We start from the raw sequence: 27055 nt of genomic DNA on the forward strand, positions 1-27055 counted from the left end.
TTCTGTAAAGCATGAATGCTGTTTGTGAGTGGTTGACTGCAATCCAGGCCCAGAGAGAGACGGAAATGGGGTTTAACGTCCACTTGTCACAAACTAGGTCAGTATTGGGACTAACATATGGTTCACTTTTATTTCAATAATTCGCTTGCGCGTTGGGGTCTTTCGCAATGTGAGGAAACCAGAGGACCTAGAGAAAACCCATGAGGTTGGACAGGCGACCCTACTCCTTGTCACATACAACCGGGGAATCAAAACCCCGCTAGTTGACTCAATGACAGATCTTCTGATAAACCATTCGACAATCCAACTCCCCAATCCAGGCCCTGAATGCACTTTTCTTCATGGAATGACCAACTCTCTTTAGCAAGCAAAGATAACACTCTGTCCAAAGGTCACCAGAAATAAATATTCAAGTAATTAGTATTCCAGATAATTGCATCATGTTTTAATAAAATGAAATGGGGTTTAACGTCCTACTGTTCTGCTCTGACTGGGTTAATGAAGACGGGCATAAATCATACAGTGTGCTATGTGGGAAATTTTGCCGAGGCAGCGGCACTATGGCCTACTCTTTTAACGAATTCCAGTGGCCAAGGGATCTTTTACGTGCACGCCAATGTATACACTGGACCTCGATTTTTCGCCCCATCTGAATGACTAGACTGTTGTCCCTGTCAGGCCTTCCCGTGCTGGCACCACTGACAAGGGGAAACCACGTCGGAAAACATGTTTTGATCAGATCTACAAAAATTAATGACTTGACAAGAGATAAAAACATTTTATTCTTCGATCTCTTAACTCAATATATCATAAAAACAGTAGCAACCACTCTCTGGTATATATGTACATAATAAACATCCTTTTTAACAGAACGAACCTCCTTTTCTTTACGAAAATGTTTATTGGTCGATAGTGAAATGATAGATCAGAAACTTTAGATTCTAACAATGGCATGAAAAAATGTATTTTGAATTCAATATATCGTATAATATTTGCCATGACAACGGATATAGATTAATATCGGCCATGACGATCGCGTGATCTGTCTCTTGGTCGGTCATGTGATCGTTCACCGGAGCGTGATCGTCTTCGTTCCCTAGATCTTGATCTTCGTCTTCCACCCTCTCGTTCTCGACTTCTACCTCGTTTGGTTGGTGGTGATCGAGAACGGGAACGTGTTCCTCCTCGAGCAGATGTCAGAGCTCTGTAATAGAAAAGATGAAAGTTAGGAATATATTCTGATTTGATACATAGTACTATTATTATATGTGTGTATGAAATTATGTTACAATTGGCACATATCCTGATAATGGGGACAGTGTCTACAATCAATTTAAATTTTGCCCATTAGTAATCTTTGCCCATTAGTAATATTTGCCCATTAGTAATCTTTGTCCATTATTGTCAATTAGTAATCTTTGTCGCTTAGTAATCTTTGTCGCTTAGTAATCTTTGTCCATTATTGTCCATTAGTAATCTTTGTCCATTAGTAATCTTTGTCCATAAGTAATCTTACTAAGTCAGAATTAAGGAGAGAATGCATATGAATCAAAAGCCCCTAAACTAATTCAAATTTGAAGAATACATATGGTTTCACGACTAACATATTTATTTCAAGAGTGCTTGCATATAGGGGTCTTTAGCAGTGGGAGGAAACCAGAGGATTCAGAGAAAACCCATGAGGTTGGACAGGCGACCTTACTTCTTGTCATATACATAAGAATTAAATTTCAAATTTGTTCAAGGTATCCTAAAACTCACCCTCGCTTTCTTCGTCGACTGTATAATTCACGTCTAAGTTCTCTGGAGATGGGCTTCAGATGCATGAAATTACAGAAACCTCCTCTTGTACATTCACTGTAAAAATTAAATATTTTATATATCACATAGCTGTTTTATTTGGCCTACTCCTGCATACTGATATCATTCATAAAGAAAATTTATCCTAAAACAAGAAGCCAACATACGCTGTGTAATGTAAGTAAAACTTTGATGAATTTAAAATAAAGTATTTATAACCATTTTTAATACATAAAAAGTCATGACTTACCCCATTTCATACTGACGACAACAAGCTTCACGGAAATCTGTAACGGGAGAAAGTTCACAGTGTATAGGTCGGCCATTAAACCATCTATTGTTTAGATCAGCTACACCTTTCTCTGCATCTTCTTCATAACGGTACTGTAAATATAATTATAATTAATTAACAAAATACAAAAACAAAGCGATACTGTAAATATAATTATAATTAATTAACAAATGGAAAGCATAAGGAAAAACAATTTCTTGGAATATCAATGGGACTAGTCCGAAGATTCATACTTTGATCATAGTAGTTCGTCAAGGCAGATTAGTTACTCCCTGTAAGGTTTATACAACAACCTTTGCCTATCTCAATCAGCTGCTGTATGCTAAACAATAAGCTTATACATCAGAAAATAAAATACTATAATAATAGGTTGATGTTTGTACAAAGTTTTAAAAAGATTTCTTGAACCGATAATGAAATATGCTCCAGAATAAAATAATTTAATAATCTACATGTAACTACAGCTATTATTAAAACAAAGCCTGCTGTCTCTCGGAGGTTTCCATGTTCAGATTAGTTTGATAGAAGACCAAGTTTTTAGATCTGGTTTTTTTTTTGTTTTTTTTACTTCATGATCAATAATTAATGTTCATATAAAATTAGAAACATTTGAATTATTGTATGCTATCTTTTATTTCATGCAAACTTATAACTTAACTCAGAGATTCTCAACCAGTGTGCAGTGAGATCTTCCTAAGTGTGCTGCGGAGTTTTGAACGGCACACTAATTGAGTATTCACTGGTGTCTACTGATGTGTAGCTGTGTTTTTCTTAATTTAGTTTGAGTCATTACATGACTAGTCACTGTGCACGGTTGTATGCCGTCAGATTTACCATGTTTTTATTTTGCAAAATTCAAATATTTTTCATGTATATTTAGCCAGGTGTGCCGCTATTTTTTCACGTGTTTCAAGGTGTGCTGTTGGCAAAAAAAAGGTAGAGAACCACTGGGTTAACTTATAATCCAATAACATGAACAATGTTAATGTGCTTTACAAATTTTGCAAAAGCAAATTCATTTCTGCCTGACTCCATATATTATTGGTTTACATGTAGATGGTGAAATGCCTACCTTTACATAAACATTTCCTACTAAATGGTCCCCAAGGTTGTCACAAACATTCATTTCTTCAATCTCACCATACTGAAAATAAATAATATAGTTGTAGTAATCTAGTCTTACTATGACCTAAATTAACCACAGTATGTACCTACCACTCTTTCTTTGAATAACAATACATTTTATTAAATATACAGTATGTAAGAGCTAAATCTGCCTATTGCAGGTCTTTCTTTAGGCCTGAAATGTTATCTAAGTTATTAATTAGACATTCATTAACGTATCCAGACCATAATCAACTTTTGATGCCATCACTAGCCTGCGATATTTACTGGATTTAAATACATTTTGTGATGGATGATTTAACGTCAAAATGGATAATCAAGATTTTGTTTATCGTACCGACTTTAGTAATGATGATCAACGCTAGCCTAATATTCAAAAGCTAATATCTCAGTTCAGAGTGGAGGAATTTTACTGAAATTTTCAGCATATTCTATTTATGTTATCTATTTTTCAACTATTATAGCGAAAACTATCAACTCTTTATCTAATCTCCCATAAAATTAACATTACTTTGACCCAAACTGGATATTGCTATAATTAATTGGCATATCAATAAATTAAGTTTAACAGCCTAATAAAACTTGATTTTATCTCCAATATAATACAACCAACCCTTATAATGCCTGTCAAATTAAATCAGTTTCCATTTTGTTTTACGATAATGCAGAGGAATTTATGTTTTTGCACAATTTCAGTAGGTCTGTTATTCAAAGCTCCAGTGATACACACACATAAAAAAAATGTCACCAGCACCCCCCGCTGATTATAAAAAGTTTAAAAATAGATCGATCAGTCGATGGCTAAAAATTAAGATTTATCTATTTTACTGAGATGTTGATAACATGTACATATGTAATTGAATATCTGCTCGTAGCTACAATATTTCAACCACTGTTCAATTTAACTTTAAAGGACAATATTGGTGTCAGTCATTATCACATATGTGATAAAACTGGTTGAACACATTCAAAATATAATTTTAACGCAGACATAATTGCTACGATGGGTGCGTAATGAAAAGTTGAAGAAACGGAAGTGACAAAAGCAAAAGGAAAACATTAGTTATCCTTCTATATAACTGACTCAAGTGACGAGCGATACACGGGCATTTCTGCTCACTAATAATTTCTTCGAAGACCAAAAGTTGTTATATATGACTTTGATCTTAGCAATGATCTCTGTGTTAAAATTATATTTGAAATGTGTTCAACCAGTTCTATCCCATATTGTAGTAATGATCTCCGTGTTAAAATTATATTTGAAATGTGTTCAACCAGTTCTATCACGTATGTAATAATGGCTGACACCAATATTGTCCTTTAAATTATGTGATGGATATAGCAAAAATTGATGAATATTTCTGATACATAAAGGGCTTTTATTCACAGGTGTAAGAGTGAAACTAGACATGAATTCACTCTAAAAACATGTTTTGTTAGTTATTCATTCTAAATTTTATTAATAATATTATTAAATATATACATATTATTGATAAATGTATTTCTTAAAAATATATTCCTTTTTGATTATAAGGACCCATAAAATCATATTTTACCAGGAAATGAGAGAGAGAAATGGGGTTTAACTTCCACTTGACACAAACTAGGTCATTTTGTTCGGGACTAACATATGGTTCAATTTTATTTCAATAATTCACTTGCACGTATGGGTCTTTAGAGGACCTGGATAAAACCCACAAGGTTTGACAGGCGACCCTACTCTTTGTCATGTACAACCGGGAAATAGAAACAACGCCGGCTGACTCAATGAAAGACCTTATGATACAACGCACATGCACTAACCAACCCCCCCCCCCAGCTGGAAATGAAATCATATGAAGAGAGAGAAATGGGGTTTAACGTCCACTTGACACAAACTAGGTAATTTCGTTCGGGACTAACATATAGTTCAATTTTATTTCAATAATTGGCTTGCGCGTAGGGGTCTTTTAGCAGTGGGAGGAAACCGGAGGACTCAGAGTGAAACCATATGGATATTGGCCTAAATGATGTGGGTGTGGTGTATCCATTAAACCTGAGAAAAACCTTAGAAAAGGTTTACTCAACAACTGCTATATTGTGACCTGCCCCGGTTGTACGTGACAAGGAGTAGGGTCGCCTGTCCAACCTCGTGGGTTTTTTCCGGGTCCTCCGGTTTCCTCCCACTGCTAAAGACCCATACGCGCAAGCGAATTATTGAAATAAAATTAAACCATATGTTAGTTTCGAAATGACCTAGTTTTTGTCGAGTGGACATTAAACCCCATTTCTCTCTCTCTGTATATAGCAACTGCTATACCTGGAAGTCAAACACTTTAATTGATCTTACTTAACCCTTATTGTATTATTCAATAGATTTTAACATAAATGCAGTCCTCATTGTCAAAGGAATATATCTTTAACAAGTGCTTGCCATCCAAGATAGGCCCACATTTTTCAAGAGACGGACAGCAAACTATAAAGGTCCATAATCCAGGATGTTACAGGTCGACATGCGTCAATATTTAAAGTAACCAAGATCTTTGGGATATAAACATATATTTAAAGTTTCATTAAAATTGGATAAAAATTGTGACCTCTAGGAGAGTGTCCACAATATAAAAAGCATCATTGTTTCATAAAATCAGAGGCCATAATCCATGAATCGAAAGGAACCTATATTTCAAATTTTGTCAAAATCAGATAAAAATTGTGACCTGTAGAGTGTCCACAAACAAAATGTGAACGGACGAACAGACAGGGGCGACAACAATATACATCCACATGAAAATGTGGGCGTATAAAAATAGCAGCAGTAATTCCTGAAAAATTAGAAGAATGGTAACCTAGATGTCATCAAATATGGATGATGCATTTACAATATCGCCATTTAAATGTGTTGTTAATTTATGATCTTACCCCTTTCAATGCTCTTGATATTGGGGGAGAGAGAAATGGGGTTTAACGATCACTCGACACAAGCTAGGTCATTTTGGGACTAACATATGGTTCAATAATATTTAAATAATTTGTTTGCACATAGGGGTCTTTAGCAGTGCTCCCGTGATCTGGATAAACCTAGTACCGGTAAGTCAGTCGAACATGAATTTGAGAAAACGAAGGAAAACTGTTTTGGTTCAGGATTAAGCTGCTGTAAAGCAGATAAATTTGAGTTTGGCTTTCATATGTACATGATATGAAGTAATTTTAGTGCATTAGTTTTTATCAAATTTACTTGCGTAATCTGGTTACATAACGACTTACTAGGTTTTACCAGAGTTAACCTGATGTACAATCAAGAATTTTCATCAACAACAACCTACAATCTGTAGTTTGATATTCACTAAGTGTTTATTGCTAAAATCAAGAATAGAATTCAACAGAATCAGACAGGAACTACAATATTAATGAGCGAATCTGATTAGTTCATACCTAGCAACAGCCTAATAAAGCCTAGCAAGTTGACTTGCTAGGTTTTATTGGATAAATTTGCATGATTTGCTTGAAACTTGCTGACTTACTAGGTTCTGCCAGATGCGAAAACTGATAATATTGAAGAGTTTCACACACTTTAACTTAATACAAAGTTTGGGTAAAGCCTGGTAAGTCCAAATTTGTGACTAACTAAATTTTCACCAAATATCGACTTACTAGGTTTTTCCAGATCACGGGAGAGTGGGAGGAAACCAGAGGACCCAGAGAAAACTCATGAGGTTTGACAGATGACCCTACTTCTTGTCACGTACAACCGGTGAATCCTTGATATTGAGGCAATTAATTGTTCTATTGCGAGAAAGTATCATTGGACATAACATACACCAATTATTATTATGTAATTGAAATACAGTTTAGGCTCACATATCCTGTAAAAATTCCAGATTTTTTCCTATGAATTTGAATCAAGGCTACTTGAGTTTTGTACAATCCAATATTAGTAATATGTTAAAACTCTGAACCAATTCAGATATTAATTGAGAGAGGAACCAAAGCCATTGAAAAGAAACTAGGTTTAAAACCATAAATCTCCTTGAAGACTATTAGTATTCTACCTGCTCAACATCCCACAAAAATCAATTTTGAGTCAGCTTTTAAAATAAGACCTTTCAAAACATTTCCGAAGCCTCCATAAAATGGCATAACGTAAAAAAGTTGAAAAACCCAAATTAGATAAATCTGAATAAGCATTAACTAGGAAATATTACCAATTCTGGTTTTAATGCATCAAGTTACAGGCCTGGACACAAGTACAAATTAGATGAAATTTTGGTGATTTTAAATGATTTTTACGAATTTTTAAACAAAGATTTGATATCAAACGAATGTGAAAGAAATTAACGCTAGATACACAAGATTAAATGATACCCGGGTTACAGTGTAAATTGATAAACTTTCTTGAATACAAGCACATGTACATGTAGTTTCGACCTATCAACTCTTTATTTTGGTTTCATATGATACAAATCGTCAATTGAAATAGGTTGGGCTTGAAATTAAATTCAACACCCAATTAACGAACCCATGCATCAAATCTTAACTAATCAGTGTTAGAAATATCATAAGGAATCGACGTCAATCGATGTTGGAGGATTAGAGGTAATATTTATCATTAGTTTGGTGCAGTCGTGAAATGTATTGGGAATGGAGAAAAGATTAGTGGATGTAGCAAGGAAAAAGAAGTCGAAAGCACTTTATAAAAAAAAAAATCGAAAATATACTGATATCTATCCTTTTGTGATTTTCTTGCTCTGGTTCCTTTTGAGGCCATGAAGTACTGCTGAACAAATCTGAGCAAATATCTCACAATCAAACACAACCATGCTTATATTAATTCAATCAATACCACTCGAAATATTAATTCAACCATTACAATTCGAAGCATTAATAATGAAGGGGTGGGAGTGTTAAATACACTGGATTTGAGGCACCCAGTTCAAGCAGCCTACCTTCTCCATTTCAGTATAAACCTCTTCAAAGAATTCATCATAATGTTGCTGAATCTCAAACTCATCCATTTGGACTACAAGAAATGATGACATATAACACAGTCAAAAATAAGATACAGAAAAAAAAGAAAAGAGGATTTGGTGTGAGATGGGATTGAATCAGACATTATGACTAAAGAATCCTTGGACTAATACAGCAACATAACCTTAATACAAAAAGTATACACAAAAACTTGTGTTCTATTTCGATTTTTTACCCAAATAAGACAATCATTTTAAATAAAGAAATCCAATTATTTCTACTTTCAATTTGTACAATTATTCCACATGGAAAACAATAGACATAATGCTGATCCAAAGTATGAAAAATGATAAAACCGCTTTCCACCATGATACCTGAAAGTAAGTAAAGTTTTGTTGAGTGTCACCTAAGTTCCAGTAGAGTTATTTCCCTTACCTAACAAGACATTTTGTGTCAGGCTAAAGAACTTAGGTTTGTCAAAATACAATATGAAAGACAATCTATATTTTCCAATATTTATTATTTTCATTTGGAATAATTATCTTTCATTTTGTATTTTAACGTAAGTAAGATGAAATGGAGGTTTCAATGAAGGGCTTGGACATTACCTTGTCCTCTAACTCAGTAAATACCTCCTCAAAAAAATCATCAAAGTCCTGTTGTGCTTGCATCTCATCCACCATTACTGAAAGAAACACACCCTTTTAAATACCCTAAAAAAAGTCTTACCATTCACGATAGTAGCATTAAAGAAATTCATTTAACAGTTATTATCATTTCTTATATCAGAATCAAATTTAAACCAAAATATTTATAAAATAATTTATTTATCTTATTAATTAAATGGGTTTTTTTTCCATCAAAATTGTTACGGAAAATCACACAATTCTGATTATCTTTGACTTTAAACTCACCACGCTGTTTTATTTTCCATTCTTTAGATAAATGTAATTATAATTAAAAAATTAGAATTTAATATATTTTTGATATTAATTTATTGGGATATTATTTATCCCTTGTGTTCATGAACATTGAATCATTGATACAATTAAAGTTAGCATGCAAACTGAAAAAAGCCTCACAAAAAATGACAGGAAAACATCTAAAAAAAATAAATTAAAAATTGATAGATTAGAAAAAACAAAATGAAGTCAAAAGTAGGAAATAATAGCATTTACTTTTCTTTTAATTTTTTTATCAAATTAAAAAGAAAAAATATAAATTAATTTAGCAGAAAATGAAAGGGAGATGTGCAATAAAAGATGACAAATAAGATACATGTAATAATACATTTATAATTTTATTTGATTAAGCTAAACCTCTGTGAATAAAATGTTTAGGTTGATCTGATGTGTTCTTTCAATAGCTGATGGGTAAAGCTTTATTTGATTAGTCTTGTTCACCCAGAACTCCTAGTCGTCAACGTACGGAGGGTCTGGGACCGTTGTCAATATCTGACGAAAAGTTCCATTGCCCATGCGATACCGGGAGGTTGTTTTTTTTATGTGGTTGATTATCCGGTATCTTTGCCCAAGTCACATAAGAGTTTCGCCCCTTCCCAATAAATCTCATACTTTTTTGCATTAACATAAACAAATATGAATGGTGACAACGAATTAGGATTAATTAAAAAAACATAGATATGGCCCATGAAGTGAGAAATTTACAATAAAAAAAGTTTAAGAGTGTTTGGTATTGAACTGGCAATGGAATCAAATGGATTTTCTGAAATAGCATGCTTAAATTAATTTCATGGGCATCCCTTAGACTTTGTCTATGATTAAGTAAAAGACTGGATAATCTAGCCAATGACTTACATGTATTATTCTCAAATGTTGACAATGCATTTGTAGAATATTTTTCTGGATGATAGAGACTATTTATGATTAAATTTATAATAATCAGAAGTTGGTTTATTAGAGAGAGAGAGATAAATGGGGTTTAACGTCCACTCGACACAAACTAGGTCATTTCGGGACTAACATATGGTTTAATTTTATTTCAATAATTCGCTTGCACATAGCAGTGGGAGGAAACCAGAGGACCCGGAAAAAACCCACGAGTTTGAACAGGCGACCCTACTCCTTGTCACGTACAACCAGGGATTCAAAACCATGCCAGTTGACTCAATGACAGGCTTTATGATACAGTGCGCACGCGCTAACCATTCGGCCATCCACCCCCCCTGGTTTGTTAGATGTTGAATACAAAATCAGTTGCATCTCAATATTGGACGTGGAACTACATGTATAGACAGATACTGTTACCACATACCAACACAAATCACATCAAATCAACACTTTAATATTTTATCCTAATCTCAAGAGGTTGAACTATTTAAGGAGACTGTTTAATACACAGATTGGATTAGCTCAGTATGACATATTTTATATTTCTGCCAATGAATTCTTCCATATAGAAAGAGATGGAATATGTGACAGCTATGCGTATCCATGCTAATCAATTCCATAATAAACAGACCCTTAAGAGATCATTTCACACAAAAATATTAACCCATTGTAAAGTTTTCAGAAAATCTTTCCTTGGTATACATGTACCCTGTTATAATAACATCACGGCAGTACTGATGGCCACAACTGTATCATGTCATATATTGTATTAATACATTTTGATAAATCTTTTTTTGTTGAAATAATCTCTTTATTAATAACTAAACAACATAAATTGAAATAAACATAAAAGCAAAATATACAAGTCATAATAATTTATAAACTTAAAAGACCAAGTTCACTCATTATGGGTGGTAGGGAGTCATGGTGGCTAAATTGCTGACTCGCTAGTCTGGAGTTTGCGAGTTCGATCTCTGCATGGCCGAAAAAGTTCATCAGGATTTTCCGACGGGGTTTCTCCCCTTGTCAGTGGTGCAGGATGGAGGACCTGACAAGGACAGCTGTCTAGTCATCTGCATGCGACAAAAAAAAAAAACCGAGGTCCCATGTGGAGTGGATGCTCCACAAGGTCATTCCGAAACAAACATATGGTTCAATTTTATTTCAATAATTTGCTTGCGCGTAGGGGTCTTAAGCTGTGGCAGGAAACCAGAGGACCCGGAGAAAACCCACGAGGTTGGAACAAAAGAACAGACATATCTGCTTACATAGATGCATGACATCAGTTTATCCGTTTTCATATTTTGATTTCTGAATTAACTTGAGTGAATGTGATCCTTTAATGCTATCATGAAATGTCACAATACAGAAGTTTTTCCCATTTTCCACATCCAGTAGTTCAGCTTTCACATATAATTTTAATGTTCCAAGCTTTCCTCGGTTGATGTTTCGTAATGGGAAAAATTTCTATACAGGATGCCTATCTAATCAATCAACATCTAATTTCATCATACACAGTAAAAGCTGCAATTTGGTACCAGTATACATGGGACCTCGTTTTTTTCAACCCATCCTAACGACAAGTCAGCTGTCCTTGTCGGACTCTCTGTCCGGCTCAATCTATATAACGAAGATCGAGTACAGTATGTAACTGTCCAAATTTAATGCTGATCACCTTTCTTAAAGTTACAATTTCATATTTTTAAGTTGTATTTTTAAAATGTATTAAAATAAAGCCCTAAAATAGATGGTATCTATAAACAGTCCTACCATATTAAAGAATAATCCTATTAATCCTATAATTCACTATTGCCAGTTGAGAAATTGGCAAAAATATCATTTTCATCTTCAAATTCAAACGTTTGAAGATAGCTACTCCATGGTGGAGAATAGAAAACAAGGGAGGTAATTGTGTTATTATTTCCAGTGTAAATGAGTTTTAAGTGTGAGAATGACACCTATGATCGTATAATAGTGAGTTGACAACCTATAGAGCAAAAGACACAGAAATAATTATGTTTTGACTTTCTTAGAAAATATGAAATTGTAACTTTAAGTTTAAATTAGATTTTGTCTTTTAAGGTTATTGAAGATATACATGTAAACATTATTTTCAAATGCATCTTTTTAGTGTACAATGACATGTAAATATTTATGGTGCATGAAAACGTACACAAATATAAAAGGAAATGAACACTTACTGTGAGAACCATCGGCTGTTAAAGCTGTATTTTGGGGATTTAAATATAAATTTAATAACAAAACAGTCTGAAAAACATAAACAGAAGGTTTAAGATTTAAATATTGATTATTAAATTTTACTTACAAATTTCAAGTGACCGAGGCTTGGTCTGCAAACAGTCCATATTACTCTATTGCTAAAGTCAATGAAGCCCATGACAAGAGAGAGTGAGTGAGAGAGAGAGAGAGAGAGAGAGAGAGAGAGGTCATTTCGAGACTAACACATGGTTCAATTTTATTTCAATAATTTGTTTGTGCGTAGAGGTCTTAAGCAGTTGGAGGAAACCGGAGACTCAGAGAAAACCCACGTGGTTGGACAGGCGACCCTACTTCTTGTCACATACAACCGGGGAATCGAAACCATGCCAGCTGACTCAATGACAGCCCTCATGATACAGCCAACATGCCCTAACCAGTCGGCCATCCCCCCCCCCCCTTTAAGTGAAGAACAGAGTTTTTAACAGCTCATTAATAATACTTTGGCCATTTTGAGACTAATAAATACAGACATTGTTTGGTTTTCTTTGGTCATATGTGCAATGATAGGAATGAAAATTTTGCTTTCCATGTACTTTTGATCAAAATTCATTTGTTATGGGTTCCTTTACATGCACGCCTATAAGGGTGGACCTAATTTTCGTACCATACCAATAACTAGGATCTTCTTGCTCAATCCAAGGACATGAAATTGGCAAAGATTTCTTCTATGTATAAAAATACACCAACAAAATTAATTAATTGATTAGTAAAGAGAATTTTATATTTTTCTTGTTGTTGATCATTTAAACCAAACAAAACTGTAGGTATCTACTCGCACACCTAAGAGTAAGACCATATCTATACTATACCTGACTGAAAGTGGGTTTGTTGTGTAATCGTGAACATCTTTCTCCATGTCTGCATGCTCCAATTTTAAAATAAAAGGAACAGTTTACTCTAAAATAAAATAAAACATTAACATAATTTATTTGTATCACTTGCAAAACTTTCTTAATTATAAAAAAGGTTTTATATTTAAAAACAATCACATCAGCTTCGCTCTACTCGGGCAATGCCTGTTACATATTAGTGGATTTCAGATAAAACAATTAAAGTTTGATTAATGTAAAGTTAAAATGTAATAGTAATGGAAATGGCATGGCAATGAATGATGGCGAAAGATTAAGAAGCCAGAAGCCGAGAAGGCCGCCGGTTATCAATACAATACATACTAAAATATTATGGTAAAATACATGACAATTTATCCATATATGGAGTGCGACAAGAAATTGCTACAAAGAAAAAAAAGAAATCTAAACCAAGTTTTCATAATTTAATTTATTTAGATGCAAATATTTTAAACAAAGGAAACCATACTTGTCTTTTTCTGTTCCAAAAATCGATGCAAGATATTCAGCCATGTTTTCCTTTTTGGCTTCGGTTGCACCAAATTCAGTTAAATAAAAAACAAACGAACTCTAAACAAAACAAAATTTGAAATGATTTATTTTATCTTCTCATTATTAAATATTATTTAAATTCCCAGGCGTGTACAGCAAACAGTTTGTAAATATTTTTGATAAATAAAATCTATTCATCAAAATCTATTTTTGCGTTTCGTATTTTTATACCATATTTAATATTAATTCAACGGATGCATTACGTTCGTGACGTCACTTCTACACAAGAATTGATGACGTTTGCGCAGGTACCCGACAGGAAGTAAAAATTTGTCATCCTATTTTAGTGTTTTACTCTTAAAATGTAAATTATTTACTTAATATTTTTACATTTATGTAAGATTCTAAAAGGCGAACCATATGAGATGTTTGTAATATGTAACAGGCATTGCCTGAGTAGAGCGAAGCTGATTATTGTCAAATATAAAACCTTCATAATTAATTTTCTCAAGTCCAAGTGATACAAAAAATGTTAAATAATTTCGTTTTTCAAAATTGATTTTTATTTAGATCTAGATTTTATACATTAATTTTGTTTTTAAAAAAAGAACAAAAAAGTGTGAGAATTATTTTCATTGACGTAAAAAATATGTGACGTCATTGATTAGACGCGTCATAGAAATAGTTCTATGAGGCGAGATTTGGTGTGTAGAATTATTTTTGTTAGTTACGTGATCTCGCTTGGGCGAGATTTGGTAAGTTGACATGCGCATTGCCTGTTTTGCCCAGTGTATCCGGTTCCGGTCTGAATTTTCTTTTATGGTCAACAATTTTTCCACTGTGGGGTGGGGGGCGGCGGTGGCGGCGAAACTTTTTGCAGGGGGTGTCCCCTCCCCACCCCTCCTTCTCCTCCAAATTGATTTTGATTTAGATTTAAATTGTATGAGTATTGGATAAATTACAGATTAATTTTGTTTTAAAAAAAAGAACAAAATAAATAGTGTGACTAGTGTGAGAATTATTTTCATTGGCGATGTTATATATGGCCAAAAAAAAAATGTTATGTTTCCGGTAACTCGACCGACCCATTACAAAACCTGCCGACTCAATTTTTTTTTTAGTGTCAAGGGAAATAAAAAATGTTTTTTTTCAACGAGCGACCGTTCAAAATATTATTATTATTATTATTATACATACATTTCTATAGCGCTACTTCCACAACTGTGTTCAGAAGCGCTTTACAATATGATACACACAAAGATGAGATAAAATTCAAAAATTAGAAATAACAAAAAAAAATACTCTAAGCCTACCGGATTCGTGAAAATGGCTTTATTATTTGTTGCTATAAATGGATATAAATGTCATCGTTCTTTGAATCTGCATTTACCGATCGGAATAAGTGAGTACTGTACAGCGAACGATTATTAAGAACTGTCATACTGTTGACGCGAGATTGCTAACTGATGTGAAAATCAAGACTACAGGTTTCGTATAGATTTAACACAGCACATCCCGAAAAGCCATAATCCTCACAACCTTCGTTCTACTGAGTAACGGCACGCAATTCGACAAAAACAAGCTAACGTATATTTCAATCAGGTGAATAGGATCTGCTCAATTGGTATTTAAAAGAAGACAAATAAATTTATTACGGACCTATTTCGGGCAACGGCACGATATGACTTTTTAAGTTTTCATCACGAGTTCTTTCCCTTGAACAAAATGGCCTCCTACGCTATTATTTTATTTAGCATAGAATGATTAAAAAGTTCATTTGCCCCCTAAGAGAATATTTAAATCATAATCTAGCCTCTGATACATTTTAAACAATTACCCAAGAATTCCATCCACCAATCTATTCATGCTTCATGTTTCTCGGCACTGACTCAAACTAACATAAAATTGAAGATTTTCGCACAGAATATTATGCTACGGTACATCTACTAGATCTAACAATGTAACATTAAGAAAAAAAACGAGAAAAAAAAAACAACCCTACCTACCGACCCTACCCTATTTTACATCCGTTACAGGAAACAGAACCCTTTTTTTTTGGCCTACATGATATATATCATTATATGTGATGTCATTGATTAGACATGTAATCTAGCTTGGATGCGGTTTGATAGAGGGTAGATAACTCTGACTATGTTGACATGTCCATTGCCTGATTTGCTCAGTGTATCTTGTGCCGATCTGGATTTTTTTTTTAACCAACAGTCTATAGATTACAGTTTCAGTTATAACTCCTGTGTTACCAGAAAAGAGCTTTATTCAAACCCCCCCTTGCCCCTCTCCCCCTGTCCGAGGCTAAGGTTATCAGTCGATTGATACAGTGTTAATGTTCTTGACACCGAAGATGTATATGTTCAACGATTTCTAACAATTATTTTGAAGTTATTGTCTTTTCATTACTTTGAAAAATCTTGTGGGCAATCACCTGATTGGGGTAAAAGGTGTACCAAATTCAGGGTGGAAGACCAGTGTGCTGGTGGTGGGGAAAACAAATCAAATGTACCGGTACCCTTCCTTACCTTTGGTTACAGATATTTCAACATCAGGGTTTAATATGTTTTCACTGGAACGATTTTAGAATCTGTCCCTTAATTTTTTTATTATAACTCATCAGAACATAAACTTGTAATGAAGCACGAAAATGCTACATTAAAGTAATCTTTTTTCATTGTGCTATTATTTTGCAGTATTTGAGAAAAAACAAAATGGATTTACGACGTGTTCAGAATGAAGAAAAATTGAATCTGTGTAGAAAATATTATATAGGTATGGTATTTAGTCTTCCTTTCATTATATCATATCCAAAAAAAATAGAATATCAACAATGTCCAGTTAGCTTATTACATGTATATTTATAGGCTTAATTTCATTTTATTAAATGAGTTACGTGTATTCTGTGTTGACACCCGAAATTTACAATATTTAAATTTAAATGGGTCGATTTAAACAGTGAATCGGAATTAATCAAAACCTCATGAAACAGAATGGCTCGGATTTAAAGGAGCTAAATCGCTAACATTTGGGACCTAGAAATTGTCAAAAGTGGGTCGCAATGCATATAATACTGTAATATGAATGTATATACATGTAAACTGATTTACATTCAATGGTTTCCATTTTTACTCCAATTTCAAATCAGTTATGTTCGGCGAAATAAGCCAGCAGTCTCAAGCGAGTGCAAATTTCTAGCGTCTGGTTATTCCAGTCTACATACGCCGTTTGATTTGGTGCGATGTGTCTAGCCTCGTCCCTCGAGTCTCTTGATACAACTGGGGCTGAAGCGCATTATGGTACACGATTCGTGTACCAATGGTAAAATGTTTATTTTCTCTTAAATATTGGATATCAAAAGCCCATCTTTTTCCGGTAAGATCACAACATGAATGTTGATTTAATTTGACAAATAAATCGTGTTTTCAATGTTGAAGATTTTGGATCATATTGAGTTAGAGACTTAACTACTTTAAATGAACAAATTGTACTGTTTGATCTTACCCAAATGTTGAGTGCATATAATATAGTGATTTTTATCCATAGAACTGTGTTGTGTTATGTAATTTAGAATAAAATAAAACCACTCTTGGAAATAATTAGTTCCTTATTTTAATGGTAATCAGAGCAATATTGTTAAATGCCCACATTGAAATGTGGCCCTATATTGCCGTTGTGCCTATCCGTCAGTCTGGCATCCTCAATTGCTTGTGGATGTTCTAGAGGCTAAGGTTAATATCCGATTGACTTAGTGTACAAGGTCATGAGACGAAGAAGCCGGTTGATTTCCAACAATTTCCGATAATTACTTCACAAGTTATGGCCCTTGAACACTTTGAGAAATCTTGTGGATGCTCTAGAGACCAAATGTATCATCCGATTGACTTTAAATTTACACACCATGTTAAAGGTCATGCGATACAGATGCCTATATGTTTTCAAGGATTTCTGATAATTACTGCCAGAGTTATGGCCCTTGACTACTTCGAAAAATCTTGCAGATGCTCTACAGGCCTAAGTTATTATTCGATTGACTTTAAATTCATACACAGAGTTTAAGATCTTGAGACGAACAAGTATATTGATTTTCAATGATTTTTGATAATTTGAACAGCTAAATCTATATTAAATGTTTTATTTACTAAATGTTAGCATGGGGCAAACAAATGATTTCTGATAATTACTTAATGAGTTGTTACTCTTAATTAGATTTTAGTGTATTATAAATGTTTCATTACCGACAAAAGAAAAAAATATGTGACAACCCTTGTTGACTGCCGTGATGTCATGACTTACACTGTAGCTGCTGTGGGTGTATGTTTCGTTCATTGCCTGGCAACCTATCTTTTTGATCAAAAGATTAGATGTTATTTAATTTCACTTCGATACAATAGGCTTTTTAAAATGTATTATAAATATAAAATGGACACTTTTCTGACTGTCTTAATTTATAGCAAAAGAAGTGATTAAAATAAGGCCCTTGCCAGTAATAGGTTGGAAATTGTTTTATTTCTTTTCTGGTGTTTTTGTCACTTCATTATATTTCTTTGTTAAAGAGAAAACCCCCGAGGTTAGACTGGCGAGTTATTTGATGTATTCTGCCTTAACATACAGTATATTATTTGTCTGAACTCAGTGTTTTTGTGTCAAGCTTAATTAAATTCCTCTTACTTAAAGATACATTATGTAAGATTTAGATAACGAACTAGCCATTCTTGCTATAATAGTTCGAAAGTAGATGATGTAAAATGAATAATTTGAAAATTTCATTCAAATTACTCTATTGCAAACGAAGATATTAGCCTTTGAAGGCTTGACAGACGTGTACAATAATTTCAACCACAGTACTGGTTGATCGAAGCTTAGTCTCGGTCCTCCATATTTGATTAAATCAAAGTATCACTGAACCATTCTAATCTATTTAATATCGGAGAAATCTGATGCCATCGAGAGTTGATTAAGGCCTGGATCAGTTAATTAATGTCTAATTAATAATTTAGATAACATTTTAGGTCTAAAGAAAGATCTGCAATAGACAGATTTAGCTCTTACATAATGTATGTTTAAGGTTAATATTTTATTTCTACTATGGTGTACATTTTATTTTTATTTCAGGAGGATTTGCTTTGCTTCCATTTTTATGGTGTATTAATTCAGTATGGTTTTTTAATGAAGCTTTCAGAAAACCACAATTTGATGAACAAAAACAAATAAAAACATGTAAGTTAACTTAAAATGATTGGTTACTAGCAGGATACCCGGCTTCGCTCGGGGGTCATAACTCCGAAACCGGAAGTGGTAGACTAACGCCACCTGACCAATGTTACTCCCCGGTCCGAGCTACCCCTATACCCCAAATTTCAGACTCGGGGCAGACCTAGTGTAGCCGCCAACCCCGAACAGACAGACTTCGCTCGGGGTCATAACTCCGAAACCGGAAGTGGTAGACTAACGCCACCTGGCCTATTTTACTCCCCGGTCCGAGCTACCCCTATACCCAAAATTTCAGACTCGGGCCAGACCTAGTGTAGCCGCCAACCCCGAACAAACCGACTTCGCTCTGGGGTCATAACTCCGAAACCCGAAGTGGTAGACTAACGCCACCTGGTCTATGTTACTCCCCGGTCCGAGCTACCCCTATACCCCAAATTTCAGATTCGGGGCAGACCTAGTGTAGCCGCCAACCCCGAACAGACCGGCTTCGCTCGGGGGTCAGAACTCCGAAACTGGAAGTGGTAGACTAACGCCACCTGGCCTATGTTACTCCTCGGTCCGAGCTAACCCTATACCCCAAATTTCAGACTCGGGGCAGACCTAGTGTAGCCGCCAACCCCAAACAGACAGACAGACAGACAAACGACAGTCACAAATATATATATAGATTATTTTAAATTATATCTACCCTCATTAAACATACATTATGTAAAAGCTAAATCTGCCTATTGCAGGTCTTTCTTTAGGCCTGAAATGTTATCTAAATTATTAATTAGATATTAATTAAAGATACATTATGGGAGATTAGATAAAGAGCTGGCAGCTCTCATTTTAATAGTTAAAAACTAGATAATGTAAAGGGAACTTGCTGAAAATTTCAGTCAAATTGATCCACTGTGAACCGAGAATTTAGCGATTGAATTTTCGGCCTAGCCTCGATCATCATTACTTAAGTTGGTAGGATAACAAACATAGTCTTGATTATGGTTTGGATAAGTTAATTATTATCTAATTAATAGTTTATATAACATTTCAGGCCTAAAAAAAGATCTGAAATAGGCAAATTTAGCTCTTGCATAATGTATGTTTTCTGGTATCACGTCATTTGGGACTCATGTCATTTGGGACTCAACATAAACGACATTTGGGACTCAGTTGACGACGTTTGGGACTTGATTGGCGTCAATTGGGACCTAACACAAACGACATTTGGGACTCAATATAAACGACAGTTGGGACTATTTATTTATGAGATATATAGTAACAGCTGTCTTAGTTGTCTTTCGTTTTATTTAGTTGATCGGCAATTGTTGAGACCGCGATAAACATTGCTAGTTCTCCTTTGTTTTGTTTTATCTGCAAGTAAACGAACTTGATCGACCGACCACTGCTAATGTTTTTTCGTGAAAACGGTATAACTGCAATCAACACACGGCCGCCATTCTCGATGATTGACAACTCATGTTTTTCCTCATCCACCAAAGAACCGTTAGGTTTCTTTGAACATACTGCAATAACATCGGGATTATCAGTTAATCAGCTTTAATTATCCCGCTTTGATCGTTGCCATTTCTTATATTTTCCACAAAAAAGCTTTGCCTTGTACGCACTAATTTATATATTGGTATTGCCATCTACAACAAGCATGTCAACATGCAGCTCACTGATTATCGTTAACAATTTCCAGGGGCTTGAAAAAAAAGATTGCATGTAGTGTAAATATTTATTTTGTTTTTTGTGTAGGTCATTTTCAAATAAATTAATCTGCATATTATTCGTTTTAAATAAATATATAACTTTTATGAGAAACGATGATTATCAAAGAACCGTAAGTGCAACTAATGTTTTATCGTTTGGTTGAGCCTTTTACTAACCACGTGTTTCATGTTAATAAATATTTTCTTTCGTGTTTTGAATTGGCCTATTTCTAATAAATTATCCCGAGTCCCAAACGTCGTATACCAAAGTCCCAAACGACGTATACCAAAGTCCCAAACGACGTATACCAAAGTCCCAAACGTCGTATACCCGAGTCCCAAATGTCGTGGTCATATTTTTTTGAGTCCCAAATGACGCGAGTCCCAAATGACATGTAATCGTTTAACTTATCCTGACCACTAATCCTACACATGTACATTGCCTTTGATCATGTTGTTTTTATTCCTTTGATCTTGTTGTTGTCATGCATGGTTTCTGAATTGTTGTTATTGCTTGTCTATATATAATTGCTCTACACATTTGTTACTGTACTTGCTTGAAAACGTCGAGAGAATACTCTTCGAAACGTCGCCCAAATAAATCAGTAATTATTCTTCCATAAGTATGTGTTATAGTTTATTATCCTGACCATTTGAATAAATGCAAGAAATCATTTTGAATTGATAATCAAGACTGTAACAATGACAGTCGAGTCTATAGAGATTTTAAAATAAGGTTTTCTTGGCTTAGAGTGAAGCAATTTTCAGCATAATCCATTTACATAATCTTGTTTTTAACTATTATAGCGAGAACTGCCAACTCTTTATCTAAGCTTCCATATAAATGTATCTTTAATTAACATAGTATGGAAGGAGAGTTTAGACATCTTGTTATTTATTGTTATATTTCGACCAGAAGAATTCGACACCAATCACTATTTTTATAAGCCCACATTGAAATGTGGACGTAGCCGTCGTCCCCGTCACTCGGTCTGTACGTCGGTCGTCCACAATTTCTTGTGAACGCTCTAACGCCATAAGTTATCATCCAATTGTTTTAAAATTGATATATGTTTAAATTAGTGAGATGAAGAAGCCTATTTGATTTCAATCATTTCTGTTTATTATGTCGAGTTATGGCCCTTGTTTCACTTTGTTGAACCTTGTGAATGCTCTAATGCCAAAAATTAACATCTGATCCTTGTGAAATTTATATGCAATATTTAAGTTAGTGAAACAAAGAAGCCTATTGAATTTCAGCATTTTCGGTTTATTACGTCTCGAGTTATGGCCCTTGTTTCACTTTATTGAACCTTGTGAAAGCTCTAATGCCGAAAGTTATCATCCAATCTTTCTGAAATTTATACGCATTATATAAAGTAGTGAAGCGAAGAAGCCTATTGAATTTCAGCAATTTCCCTTTACTATATCTAGAGTTATTTCCCTTGTTTCACTTTATTGAATCTTGTGAACGCTGTAAACGCCAAATGTTATCACCCAATCTTTGTGAAATTTATATGCATGATTTAAATTAGTGAAATGAGGAAGCCTATTGAATTTCTGCAATTTCTGTTTATTACGGCTAGAGTCATTGCCCTTGTTTCACTTTATTGAACCCTGTGAAAGCTCTAACGCCAAAAGTTATCATCCGATCTTTCTGAAATTTATATACATTAATTTTAGATTAGTGAAACGAAGAAGCCTATTGAATTTCAGAAATTTATATGCATTATTTAAATTAGTGAAACCACAAAGCCTATCGAATTTCAGCAATTTACAATAATTACTCCTAGAGTTATGGCCCTTTCCGTCAATAATTTCTAGAGTTATGGCGATTTGTGAACCTTGTGAATGTTTGAATGACAAAAGTGATCATATGATCTGTATGAAATTAATATGCATTTTATGTGGTCGTATATTGTCGTCGCCCCCGTCCGTCCGTCCGTCCGACCGGCGTCTACAATTGCTTGTGGACGCTCTAGAGGCCAAAGTTAATATCCGATTGACTTTAAATTTATACACAGTGTTTAAGGTCATGAGACGAAGAATCCTATTGATTTTTAGCGATTTTCAATCATTTCTAATAATTTACTTCATGAGTTGTTGCTAAGAATATGCGACAACTCTTGTTGACTGCCCGGACGATTTAGCTGCTGTGGGCGTATGTTTCGTTGTCTGGCAACCTATCTTTCAAATTAGTAAAACGAAAAAGCCTGTCAAATTTCAACAATTTCTGTAGATTACTTCCAAAGTTGAGACCCTTGTTTCAGTTTGTAGAACCTTGTAAACCCTCCAACGACAAAATTTATAATCTGATCTGTATTGAACTGTCTTGTAAAGGTCCCCAATTACCTACAAAAGAATAAATATACGACAACCCTTGTCGACCGCCCGGACGATTTAGCTGCTGTGGGCGTATGTTTCGTTGCCTGGCAACCTATCTTTCTATTCTTTAACACATCTTTTAATTTCTCGGGGTGGGGGCGTCGCCTCTCCAACCTTGTGGGTTTTCTCCCGCTCCTACCGGCGTCCTCATACTGCTAAAGACCCCAACGCGCAAGCGAATTATTGTAATAAAATTGAACCATATGTTAGTCCCCAAAATGACCTGGTTTGTGTCGAGTGGATGTTAAACTCTCTCTCTCTCTCTTTCTACATGTATGTTATTTTATGATGATTAACACATTTGAAAATGTATATAACACCTGCAGATTATAATCTCAATTAATATTAACTTACATTTCTTTCAAGGGTAATTATGTCTTATGTCGTTTTATGATGATTAACACTTTTGAAAATGTATATAACAGCTGCAGACCAAAATGGGTACCAAGAAGTTCACCTAAGGATCAAACCTTCCATTATGCTTCCTTTATGGCCACAACTGGACATTATTCTAGACGATATCGAACTTGTTCCCGAAAGGACATAGTTTGTGTCGAGTAGACGTTAAATCTTCCTCCTCTCTCTCGTGTTTCGCTAGTAAAAACTCGGTTCCACGTGACCTTATCGATGGTAAGAGAACCGTATTTCGAATTATCAGGATTAAATTCCATATAAACAACAAAAACTAACGTCAATACACCAGTTCGTAATGAATGTACAGGAAAACAATGCTTTAAGCGAAACAATGATGTCACGTGGAACCGCCTCCTCTATGATGTCGCGTTAAATTATGCCCATTTATCTCTAGCAAGGATGCCCATTGTATGTTCTATTTCTCGTTAAATTCACCATGGAGCTGACGTGCCATAAAACTCCATTTTATTCATTCATGTTTTATTTATTTTATTTTATTTTTCAGATGTAATAAGATCAATGATAGGAACATTAATCTGGATGGCCATTATTATCACCTGGGTGGTCATATTCCAGTTAAATAGAAGTAAATGGGGGGCCACAGCTGATTATATGTCATTCATCATACCCAAGGGAGAACTTTAAAAACAGTTATGAACAACTTAAACAGCACTGATCTGTAAAGGCATTTGTTAACCTGGCTGAAAAACACTTGATGATTAAAAGCTTAAAGAGTTTTTTTTAGTCATATGTTTTAAATATGCTTAAACATACATTATTCAAGAGCTAAATCTGCCTATTGCAGGTCTTTCTTTACTCTAGAAATATTATCTAAATTATTAATTAGACATTAATTAATTTATCCAGACCATAATCTACTCTCAATGTCATCGTTGGATAATTTAACATAAAAATGGATAATCGAGACTTTGTTTATTATCGTAGCAATGTTAGTAATGACGATTGAGGCTAGGCCTAAAATTGAATTGCTAATATCTCGGTTCAGAGTGAAGCAATTTGACTGAAATTTCAGCATTTTCTGTTTTCATTATCTATTTTTTTAAATTAATATAGCGAGAACTGTCAGCTCTTTGTCTAACCTTACTTAATGCCCCCGATGCAATACATAATTTCAGATTTTCGGAAGACCCATGGTAATTTATGTGTTCTATATGTATTATGTCTGTAAATAACCTATTTGTATCTATTTATAATTTATATAAACATAAAGTTTCATTGCCACTTATTGTATATAATTTAAAAGTTACATTACTTAGATTAGAATTTTCTGTGGGGCTGTTATTTAGTCTCCAATTGACCGTATGTAAAGTGTTGATGACGCACTCATTCCATTTCCAAATGTATTCTACCATATACTTTTGTCAAATCAATAAATATTATTTTTTTTTACCAATTGGCATCTCTATCATTCTTACCATGGTTGTCATAGTTCATAGCTGACAAGGACAGCTGTCTAGTTGTTTGCATGGTACGAAAAACCAAGGTCCCATGTACACATTGGCATGCACATAAAAGATCCCTTGACAGTTGGAATTCGATATGAGAGTAGGCCATAGTGCCGCTGTCCCGGCAAAATTTCCCTCATAGCACCCTGTATGGCGTATGTCCGTCTTCATTAGCGCAGTTCGGAGCAGAACAGTAGGATGTTAAACTCCATTTTATTTCATAGTTCATAGCCTATTTTCTTAAATCGGTAGTATCAAGGAAATCTGTGCTGTTATGACTTACATTTGCCGTTAATTTGACAGATGGATGATGTTCGGAATGATGAAAAACGTCCAAAAGTTGTCTAGTGTAGACGTCCAGACTATGACAATGTCATCTAAAAACATTCATAGAAATCTGGTATTAATGGGCAGAATGGCAAACCTTCCTTTTCCCACTCCGCCATGAAGAGATTTGCATAACTCGAGGGCAAATCGTTTTCCCTTCGCAGTTTTGGAAGACTGGCAGTATACTTGGTTGTTGAAAGCGAAGTCATTCCTCCTAAGACAAATGTCGAGTAATTTGAGGATTTCTTCTTCCGGCCTGGATGCTTTCCTAACTGCATCAACTCCTATGGTATTATCAATGTTCGTGTACATGCTCTGTACGTCGATGGATTAAGATGGTGTGTTCAGGGACTCTTAACTGTTTGATATTGTGAATAAAATCGTTAGTGTCTTTAAAGTAGGATGGGTGTTGGGCTGTTGGCATACTAGGGGTAATAAGAAATGGTCTATATATTGTGATACGTTGTATGATTCGCGGCCACAGTCTGATATTATTAGGCGTCCCTAGGTTAATTTATTAGGTATAAACCATTCCGTTTCTGGGTTTTTATGTATTTTTGGTAGCGTATAGAAATCTCGTTGTCGACAATCAGATTTAGCGGATAGATAATCATATTGTTTTGCTGTCATGTATTCATTGTCTTGAAATTCATGTAAGATGTGTAAGGCGCTGGCTCGCTAGCCTGGAGGTCGGGTGTTCGATCCCTGCATTGGCCGAGAAAGTTCATCCCGATTTTCCGGCGTGGTTCCCCCTTGTCAGGGATGCAGGACGGAGGGCCTAACAAGGACAGCTGTCTAGTCATTCGGATGAGACGAAAAACCGAGGTCCCGTGTACACATTGGCGTGCACGTAAAAGATCCCTTGACAGTTGGAATTCGATATAAGAGTAGGCCGTAGTGCCGCTGTCCGGGCAAAATTTCCCTCATAGCACACTGTATGGCGTATGCCCGTCTTCATTAGCCCAGTTCGGAGCAAAACAGTAGGACGTTAAACCCCATTTCATTAGATTTCATTTTCATGTAAGATGTTGTTTATTAAGTTTGTGGTGTCCTTAAAGATGGGTTGGTCTAATTTAGTGTAATGTTTAGGATTATTTAATTGTTTCTCTGCCTGAGACGTAGTCTATGCGATTCAGTATGACATAATTATTATGTTTTTGTCTTTTGTGAGGGTGTTTAATGCTGGTTTTGTTGCTCGGTTGAGATTTGGTTTTTGTGATTGTGGTTGAAGGGATGATATTTCTGTGTTCATTTCGTCGAAACTTTTTAAGTGGTTTTCATATGGATTTTTCTGTGAATAATTTTTTACCTCTACCAAGTTTGTTCTAAAGAACGAAAGTCAACGAAAGTGTTCTTTAGAAGCGATCAGTTGCCTGGGCGATGAGGTCTATGAATGTTATTGTGGGGGTTCGGATGAATTTAAGGCCTTTGTTAAGAATGTTCATTTGTAGGGGGCTGAGAAGTCTGTCGCTCAAATTGAAAACCGACTGTCCTAAAGACGCCTACTCATTCCTTTTCCCTAATCCTAGTTTAAATTCCTCATTCATCAGTTGGTGATCTCTCTGTTCGTGCTGGGCTCTAGTGGATGGCGTTGTTCGTTTGGTGAAGGTGCAGTGGAGATCAATTGGTTGTAGCTGGTGATGTTTTGGTAGGCGATCAGATTTTCTTGTCGGAGTCAGGAAGAAGTGGGAATCTGTGTGGTGAAGAGCTTGGTTGTTGGTGAAGCTGCTCTGGTCACCTAGAGTAGATCTAGCATTTGCTCGTGTATCCTTAGTCCACATTCCTTCCCTTCCATCCCTAGCACTAGGCCTGTTTACACCTCGAGACTTTGACGAAATCTACAGGTTCTAACCCTTGATAAATGATAATACTCAGCGCTAGAGTCTATAAATACCCATCGCACGTGCAATTC

At 34.9% G+C, this 27055-nt stretch overlaps 2 protein-coding genes across 3 annotated transcripts; one reads left to right on the plus strand and one right to left on the minus strand.

The window, feature by feature from the left end:
- Positions 1-763: 763 nt before the first annotated feature.
- On the minus strand, positions 764-13706 carry LOC126831072 (splicing factor U2AF 35 kDa subunit). 2 transcript variants are annotated; one of them, XM_050561697.2, is made up of 8 exons: positions 13609-13706; positions 13101-13188; positions 12213-12279; positions 8140-8213; positions 3165-3236; positions 2051-2184; positions 1762-1857; positions 764-1204 (listed from the first exon to the last, which is right to left on the minus strand). In XM_050561697.2, the coding sequence occupies exons 1-8, from the start codon at positions 13650-13652 to the stop codon at positions 1015-1017; spliced, it is 765 nt and encodes a 254-aa protein (XP_050417654.1). In that variant the 5' UTR covers positions 13653-13706; the 3' UTR covers positions 764-1014. The 2 variants fall into 2 exon arrangements, with proteins under 2 accessions (XP_050417654.1, XP_050417653.1); XM_050561696.2 differs by lacking the exon at positions 8140-8213 and adding an exon at positions 8770-8846.
- A 661-nt stretch (positions 13707-14367) lies between these two features.
- LOC126831079 (gamma-secretase subunit pen-2) lies at positions 14368-24760 on the plus strand. Its single transcript, XM_050561702.2, has 4 exons — positions 14368-14386; positions 16337-16415; positions 18756-18860; positions 23856-24760. Exons 2-4 carry the CDS (start codon positions 16355-16357, stop codon positions 23993-23995), a joined length of 306 nt encoding a protein of 101 aa, XP_050417659.1. The 5' UTR covers positions 14368-14386; positions 16337-16354; the 3' UTR covers positions 23996-24760.
- The last annotated feature ends 2295 nt before the right edge of the window (positions 24761-27055 follow it).

Source organism: Patella vulgata, chromosome 8 (assembly GCF_932274485.2).
Source record: "Patella vulgata chromosome 8, xgPatVulg1.2, whole genome shotgun sequence".
Classification (NCBI taxonomy): domain Eukaryota; kingdom Metazoa; phylum Mollusca; class Gastropoda; family Patellidae; genus Patella; species Patella vulgata.